At 39.9% G+C, this 9,012-nt stretch overlaps 1 protein-coding gene across 2 annotated transcripts in view; it reads left to right on the forward strand.

The window, feature by feature from the left end:
* Positions 1-8,721, forward strand: part of LOC149469192 (caspase-3-like) — a 48,423-nt gene extending 39,702 nt beyond the window's left edge. For both annotated transcript variants that reach the window (XM_089669630.1, XM_089669629.1), the window contains exons 3-7: positions 538-668; positions 753-881; positions 1,468-1,643; positions 4,584-4,704; positions 7,740-8,721. In XM_089669630.1, the coding sequence (XP_089525756.1) occupies positions 538-668; positions 753-881; positions 1,468-1,643; positions 4,584-4,704; positions 7,740-7,966 (784 nt within the window). In that variant the 3' untranslated portion in view covers positions 7,967-8,721. The remainder of the gene's footprint in view (positions 1-537; positions 669-752; positions 882-1,467; positions 1,644-4,583; positions 4,705-7,739) is intronic.
* The last annotated feature ends 291 nt before the right edge of the window (positions 8,722-9,012 follow it).

Here is a 9,012-nt window from a genome sequence, read left to right on the forward strand (position 1 = left end):
CTTGTGTTGCAGCTGGGGATTTGGCCACCTCAAGAGGGCCGCCCTTTAGGTGTGCTTTTAATTTAACTTGTCAACTTATCTGTGATGAATTAAGCTTTGCGCTTCATTGAACTCCAAGAAAGGGATTTTACGGTGAATACAAAATCCAATTTTTGCTGTAGAAGGCATAGGCAGAGGCATAAGTTCTGTACGTGAGGATAGACCTGCTGTGCATATGGTTTTCCACTACCATGTATTCCAGAAATGCATTGAGATTTATCATTCTGTAGTAAATCTTGAGATGCTCATAGAAATTTGGAGTCTTTTCTGACATTCAGGCCCATTTCACCCATCCTCCGCTGAGCATACACATGTATGCCTAGGGAAGTAGCAACTAAATGCTTGTGGCTATGCTTATGATAAGAGGAACAATAACCTATTGATAGTAAAGGTTAGAATAGATTTCAAGCAAGCATCTTCCTAGCAAAATAAGTATGGTCTATAATTTTCTGTATAGAATCTTTGGTGTGCTCATGTATTACACTTTTTCTCTCCTAGAATTCATTTGAAAGGTGGCACAACAAAGGAAATCGAATCAAAGTTTAATCATCTCTTCAGATACAGAACCGATTACCCAGAGATGGGGGTGTGTGTAATTGTCAATAACAAGAATTTCCACCCATCCACAAGTAAGAGTGTGTACAGATTGTGTATCTGTCTTCCAGAACTTTTTTGTATATGGTTAAATTAGAATTTGTTTTTCTTTTTTAAAGGAATGGGAATGCGGAATGGAACTGATTTAGATGCCCAAAAATTACAGGGTACATTTAAAAGTTTAGGTTACAAAGTCCTGGTTTACAACGATCTGAAGTGCTCTGACATCTATGAACTTTTGAAAAAAGGCAAGTACTGTCCACCACACTCATCATGATGTTATACTTTCTGACACATTTCAGAACAGGGACTGATATTTTTTTCTGCATAAATAGGATGTTGTACTCTTAATTCCAGTGTTGGGCAACTTGTGAATATTCAGCTACCATATTGAAACGTTTAGTTCTTCTATGACTGGAGAGCTAGATTTTCAAATCCTACTTCAGACTTTTTATTTCTTTGCAAGGAGTGTCACCTTAGTGTAAATTATATATTAACATTAACTTGGCATATTTTTAATCATTTTGGGTAGTTGGCTTGTTTTGTGTAAACTTAATAACAATAATAAGACTCGCTTCTTCTATCTCATCTCAAGGTCTACCCATGTGTAGTTCACACGGGGATAGGGACAGAGACCTTCTGAGTATTATTACAACATACTCCACTACTACTTCCTTCCTGTAATTTAAACTCTCATAATAATTTCACCAATCGTTCCTTAGACCTCTAGATTTTGATGTACCTTTCAATATAATAAACTGGTGGCATAAGTAATTGGTTATCAGCCCTATATTTTTTTTTTAGCCATTAAGTCTTGATATTTGTATTGTGCAGCGGCTGAGGATGACCACAGCAAAAGAAGTTCATTTGTTTGTGCACTCTTGAGTCATGGTGAGGACGGCTTGTTATACGGAGTAGATGACGCCATGCCTGTTAAACGGCTCACATCCCTTTTCCGAGGTGACCGTTGCAAAACCTTGGTGGGCAAACCCAAATTATTCTTTATTCAGGTACTTTGCTTTTAATATTTGGAGTTCTCTTGTCAAACATCTGCTGCCAAAAAATTGTAAAAAATCCTCCTGCGCTATTGGAAATGGATGTATCTGTATAATAGCAGCTATATCATATTTTAACAATAATAAATTAATGACCTTCTATATCATATATATACACATAAGCATGCTCAAATATGGTATTAGACACAGTAATATAATACCTACTGATGTGTTCGATCTGACAGGATCTATCAGGTGGTAAATAGTGCAAAAAACAGAAAAAAATAACAACAAATGGTCCTATATAGGACCTAAATGCATGATAATACCTGTCCCCCAATGGGACCAATCCAAAGTGTAATATAAAACCAAGTGGATCCCTGTGTAGGGATATATAATAGAACCAACAGGTGCTCAGTGTATTAACCCACATCTACTGTTAAACAAGTGCTAAACTTCAATGTCCATATTCAACCATCCCACATGCTGATGGTGAGAATATAGCAGTAACTTTTCCTTATACGGGTGCTCCAGTGCTGGTGCAAGCGGTGAGTACAAATCCTAAATGGCAGGCATGCCCGCTCACCTTCCTACTGTGACCCACCAGGGTCAACACCCTTTTCGGATCTCCCTGGATCATATACACAATCTCCAGGTAGGTCTAGCTCCACAGCCCCTTAGTGATCTCTCCTTCACTCCTCCATACACAGGTTACCAAGGTATACTCGTACGTATAAATCATGTAGGGATCATAGAATGATAAAACAGAGATCCTCCATAGTGCAATACTGTATTTATTAGCAAGTCACATGAAAACGCCAAGATCAAGATCCTGAGGAAGTCACGAGGGCGTGACGTAACAAGTAGATGTGGCGTGGTGACGCACTTCCGGTGCGCGCCATCTTGGTACACCTAAAGTACATCCAGTACACCCATGGTTAGTGGTGTAAGAAGCCTGACTGTTTTCTACTCAAATGTGAGTTTATACCTTGGCGTTTTCATGTGACTTTCCACAGAACAACGACCCTAAACATACAGCATGAGCTACAATGGAATGGTTTAGATCAAAGCATATTCATGTGTTAGAATGGCCCAAGGAATACTCTTTTGCTCTTACTTTGGCTTTCATTCATTCTTTTCTTGACCAGTGTCAGGCCCTGTATACCCTTAAAGGATAGATTTCTGCCTTATCCATCCTATTCCAGAAACCTTTTGCTTTGCAATCCTTAATCAAGACTTTTATATTCAAGGGGTTACTCCTATAAATCTCTCAATTTTTCGCTTTGGGATCACAAGCTGGTGCTCTCTGTATTTCGGAGACCCCCTTTGAGCTGATTGGAGATATCCTTCGACTTTGACCTCACATGTAAGGTTGCCTTCCTGGTAGCTGTTACTTTCGTTAAGCATGTTTCTGAGCTGGCAGATCTTTCTTGTAAAGAGCCTTTTCTTGTATTTCACAGGAACAAAATAGTCTTGAGATCAAAACTTTCTTTTCTACCTTAAAGTGTAATTCAGTCATGTACAAGTCAAAGTCAAAACCTAGCTAAGCTAAAATCTACTCTCACCCACATTCTAAGCCTATTCTATCTACCCTGTAAAAGAAAAGATGTCTATACTTACCTATTGTGAAGTCGCTCCAGCCAGGTCACATGATCTTGACAACGGCAGCTTCACTTTAAGGGAGAGAGTAATGTCAACAATCGCAGAGCCTGGGCAGTGACACGACCCATAGACCTACTAAGGAACAGCCATTATCAACTGTTCCTTCTCTACACTGAAGCCAGCGCTGGGACCTGATCGTGTGACCAGATCGGAGCAACGGTGGAATAGAATAGACTAGACATCTTTCCTTTTACAGGGTAGATATAATAGACTTAGTATGGGGGTGGGAATAGATTTTGTAACTTGGGTTTTGGTGGAATTACACTTTAATGAGGATATTGCCCTCTCTTCCCTCTGTCCTGCTCTAAACCCTGCCAAGGAAATTTCCCTACACTGCTGAGATGTTGTCAGTGCTGTCAGGTTCTACCTGGTAGAAAATCTGACTTTCTCTCTTACCTGCACTCTCTCATAGGGGACATTTTGCCTCTCGATCCACCATTGCCAGGTGGACCAGACAACGTATTTCCAGGGCTTATGCCCTTAAGAAAAGGGTTTTTCGTTTCCCTATGGAAGCTCATTCCACCAGGTCTGTTGGTTTTCCTTGAGGCTTTCAGCATCAAGCACCTGTATCCCAGATTTGCAAGGCCACCACTCCAGTCCCTTGTTCACTTAATTTTGATGTTTTACCAAGTGGATGTTCAAACCTTAGTTGATGCAAGCTCCCGCCGCAAGGTGCTTCAAAGCTGTGTATATTTGAGTTCATTAATCCTTGTTTTTTTGTTTGTTTTGTTTTTTTAAACTTGGTGGTTTTGTTTGCTTTGTTGTTGTCCACCCTTCATTTTATTGCTGTGGGACATCTCGTGGTCTCTGAATATGAGCACTGTACCCTGTTCTGATTAGGATAATGGGGATGTTTACTTATGTGTACATTCCTTATCTTAGAGTACAATGCAGTGCACAGGTCCCTCCCCTCTGTCTTCTGTGGTATCTCCTTATTGCTTGTGTAGAAACTCGAGTCTCACTGAGTGGATGGAGTTATACGAGTGTGTATTAGAAGAGACCATAGCAAGTTTTTATGCCAGTGTCAAATCACCAGAAGGTAGCCTGCACATAACCCATGGTCTATGAATACAGGTTCTGTACTGTACACCAAGATAACGACTTTGCTGCAAAAAATGGGAATTATGACTTACATGTAGAGTGATTACCATATTATACAGAGGTTAACAAAAAAGTGGAGCACCGTTAAAAGCCTACATATTTAGAATTTTACAGATTTATATAATTATGAATTCCTAAATAATAGCTGTGTTTTTTTTTTTGTTTTGTTTTTTTTTTTATGTTTTCCTGAAGGCTTGCAGGGGAACAGAACTTGACTCAGGAGTGGAGACAGACAGTGGAGGTGGATCACAAGAAGAAACGCATAGGATCCCAGTTGAAGCAGATTTCCTATATGCCTATTCTACAGTCCCTGGTATGCTAGGAAATCTACAGCATGTTAAAGGGAAGGTCACAATTGCATTTATTGCTTCGCAACAAGGACAGATTTTAGAACAATTTCACTAATTCTAGAGGCTGTTTATATAATGCATGTGAATTCTAGAATCAAATTGGACATCCTCCTCCATAAAACTGACCTCTAGGAAGTTATAAATGTCAAAAATACAGTTCTGTATTCATTAATATATTAATGCATTTTTTCCATATTGCAAGCAGTATAAGTGACTTAAAGTGGTATTAAACCCAAAAATGTAATATATTGCAACTTACCATTCATCTAATCTAAAGATTGTAAGCTGCAATATATTACATTTTTGGTTTTGGGTTTAATACCGCTTTAATGAAAACTTCAGTTTCAGTTCCAGTACCGACATGTGCAACAGATTCAGATAATTTTTGTTACTGCAACTTTTAGACCTTGTCACTTTGACTGCAACAAATTCAGAAAGAATTACCACCAGTTTGCAGATGAACAAACTAGCAGTAATTAAGAATAACTCTGACTGGGCACACAGAGTGATGCCAGTGCCTCAAACTGGACTTACAGTCAGGTCTATAAATATTGGGACATAGACACAATTCTAACATTTTTGGCTTATACACCACCACAATGGATTTGAAATGAAACGAACAAGATGTGCTTTAACTGCAGACTGTCAGCTTTAATTTGAGGGTATTTACATCCAAATCAGGTGAACGGTGTAGGAATTACAACAGTTTGCATATGTGCCTCCCACTTGTTAAGGGACCAAAAGTAATGGGACAATTGGCTTCTCAGCTGTTCTATGGCCAGGTGTGTGTTATTCCCTCATTATCCCAATTACAATGAGCAGATAAAAGGTCCAGAGTTCATTTCAAGTGTGCTATTTGCATTTGGAATCTGTTGCTGTCAACTCTCAAGATGAGATCCAAAGAGCTGTCACTATCAGTGAAGCAAGCCATCATTAGGCTGAAAAAACAAAACAAACCCATCAGAGAGATAGCAAAAACATTAGACGTGGCCAAAACAACTGTTTGGAACATTCTTAAAAAGAAGGAACGCACCAGTGAGCTCAGCAACACCAAAAGACCCGGAAGACCACGGAAAACAACTGTGGTGGATGACCGAAGAATTCTTTCCCTGGTGAAGAAAACACCCTTCACAACAGTTGGCCAGATCAAGAACACTCTCCAGGAGGTAGGTGTATGTGTGTCAAAGTCAACAATCAAGAGAAGACTTCACCAGAGTGAATACAGAGGGTTCACCACAAGATGTAAACCATTGATGAGCCTCAAAAACAGGAAGGCCAGATTAGAGTTTACCAAACGACATCTAAAAAAGCCTTCACAGTTCTGGAACAACATCCTATGGACAGACGAGACCAAGATCAACTTGTACCAGAGTGATGGGAAGAGAAGAGTATGGAGAAGGAAAGGAACTGCTCATGATCCTAAGCATACCACCTCATCAGTGAAGCATGGTGGTGGTAGTGTCATGGCGTGGGCATGTATGGCTGCCAATGGAACTGGTTCTCTTGTATTTATTGATGATGTGACTGCTGACAAAAGCAGCAGGATGAATTCTGAAGTGTTTCGGGCAATATTATCTGCTCATATTCAGCCAAATGCTTCACAACTCATTGGACGCCGCTTCACAGTGCAGATGGACAATGACCCAAAGCATACTGCAAAAGCAACCAAAGAGTTTAAGGGAAAGAAGTGGAATGTTATGCAATGGCCAAGTCAATCACCTGACCTGAATTCGATTGAGCATGCATTTCACTTGCTGAAGACAAAACTGAAGGGAAAATGCCCCAAGAACAAGCAGGAACGGAAGACAGCTGAAGTAGAGGCCTGGCAGAGCATCACCAGGGATGAAACCCAGCGTCTGGTGATGTCTATGCGTTCCAGACTTCAGGCTGTAATTGACTGCAAAGGATTTGCAACCAAGTATTAAAACGTGAAAGTTTGATTTATGATTATTATTCTGTCCCATTACTTTTGGTCCCTTGACAAGTGGGAGGCACATATGCAAACTGTTGTAATTCCTACACCATTCACCTGATTTGGATGTAAATGCCCTCAAATTAAAGCTGACAGTCTGCAGTTAAAGCACATCTTGTTCATTTCATTTCAAATCCATTGTGGTGGTGTATAGAGCCAAAAATGTTAGAATTGTGTCAATGTCCCAATATTTATGGACCTGACTGTATGTGCTGGGAACATTGATTTGACTACTTCATACACTGAGATCATCATTGCTAGGACGCTGGTGGCCACTGACTTCCTAGCAGCCAATGACTTATCCCCAGCCCCAATCAGCTGCAGGCTGAGAGACTCCCTTGCTGACAGCTGAAAGTAAATAAAGGGTGATTTTGCTTGCTGCCGTCATTACCCAAATATGGCAGGGGTCATATCCGGACAATGTCATCAGCAGCGCCCTACATACACATAGTGTTACCACACAGAGAACTGCACTCTCCTCATCTGCTGCTACTGCTTTCAGCACCCTGTAATGAGACTGATCCTTCACTGGCAGCAATGTCAGAGCAGTGTCTGGGCTGTACAAATGCCCGGAACCAGTGTACAATCAGCACCCTGCTCTTCTCAGCTCATTACACACATCCCGCTCTATGTCCAGCACATACATAGCCTACAGCCTTGCACACCCTTATGTTTCCTGCCCATCTGATGCCGTAACCCCCCAGCATCCCCACCTGTTTGTTTACTTTTAGCTGTCGGCCTAGGAATCTGCTGACTGGCAGCTGAATGGGTCCAAGGATAGGATATCCGTTGCTATGATGCTGTCATTTGCACAGATGACAGCATCCTAGCTACCAAGGGGCCGACCATGCAGTGAGGACAGAGTGCTTCACAACAAAATTCTAAAGGGTGTCTACATCTCTTTTTTTTAATTCCACTATATATTGCCTGGATAATGTTAAGTAAGCACATCATTTTTGTAAGATATATTATTTGGATTATGAATTCGTCAAAATCTGGGTATAACCCGTTTATTCTTCTTTCTAGGGTACTATTCTTGGAGAAACACAGTAAATGGCTCCTGGTTTATCCAGTCTCTTTGTGAAATGCTGAAATTGCACCACCGCCAGCTTGAACTTATCCAGATTCTCACATGCGTGAATCACATGGTGGCCTTGGAATTTGAATCCTGTTCAACTCAAATGGACTTTCATGCAAAGAAGCAAATCCCGTGTGTTGTGTCCATGCTTACAAAAGCATTCTACTTTCCATAAGAAAGAGGAATCTGCTGCCACTTGAATGATTCAGTACCTGGCATACAATTCACTACTTCACTCCGTGCAAAGCATGAACAGGAACGTTACACAGACTGTTGTACATTGACCCTACTCCTGTAACCAGGTCTGATGATTAATATTAGCAGACTGGCTGAGAAAGGAAGAAGAAAACTGAATACAGATCGAAGTTTATTAAGGGGCTAATATAAAAAAATAGGAAAAGAATAAAGGTAGCTGGAATCTGATTGGTTGCCACACCAGCTCCTTTTCTTTTTGCTCCAGTTTTTATATGTAAGCCCAGTAGTTTATCATTTCTGTTAGTGCAGGTTCTTTTTTCAGCTAGGACAGACAGTGGCACTGTATACGACTGCTTGTGATTTACTTTTTTAACTTTTAAGTGCATGTGACTTTGATAGCACGTTTTGTAATGCGTTTGGCATAAAAAAAAAACTTCATAAATGTTACTGTAGGTTAATGTATTTTCTACAGTTTAACCTCATTATTAAATCTTCTAAAGCCGGAAGGCTTTGTGGAATCAGGGAATGTAACTTTATCAATCTATTCATACTTGACAGTTGAAGACATACGTAAACAGCCTTGGTATACCAACTACTTGAAATGCTAAAAATATTTAAAAAAAAAAAAAAAACACTTCTGGTAGCATATGTAATTGTTATGTGATGTATATTATGCTTAAATGAAAGTTGTTGAATGTTGTCATGGAAAGTTATTAGTAAATTGTTCGTACCATTCATTTGTAATTACACTGATATTCTTCTTTTTTTTTTTTAATAGTATTTTGTGTTTATAGAGGCACACTCCAGAAACAAGAGTCCGGTGTAAAATGCCAGTAAAATAAGGGGAAAAGGGACTATATGTTCCAGGTGGGAGGGGGGGGGGTGCATTGACGGATTGACCGTATGGCATTGATTTATATAATGACAAATAAGATCGTTACATATTGTATAAAAAATAGTGTATCACTTATAGGCTGAATGAGCAGCTATTTGAATGGAAGGGGCACCCACCAATAATTGTCACTA

The sequence above is a fragment of the Staurois parvus genome, unplaced genomic scaffold (genome assembly GCF_062004578.1).
Source record: "Staurois parvus isolate SC_StPar_1 unplaced genomic scaffold, SC_StPar_1.0 ptg000080l, whole genome shotgun sequence".
Taxonomy (NCBI): Eukaryota; Metazoa; Chordata; class Amphibia; order Anura; family Ranidae; genus Staurois; species Staurois parvus.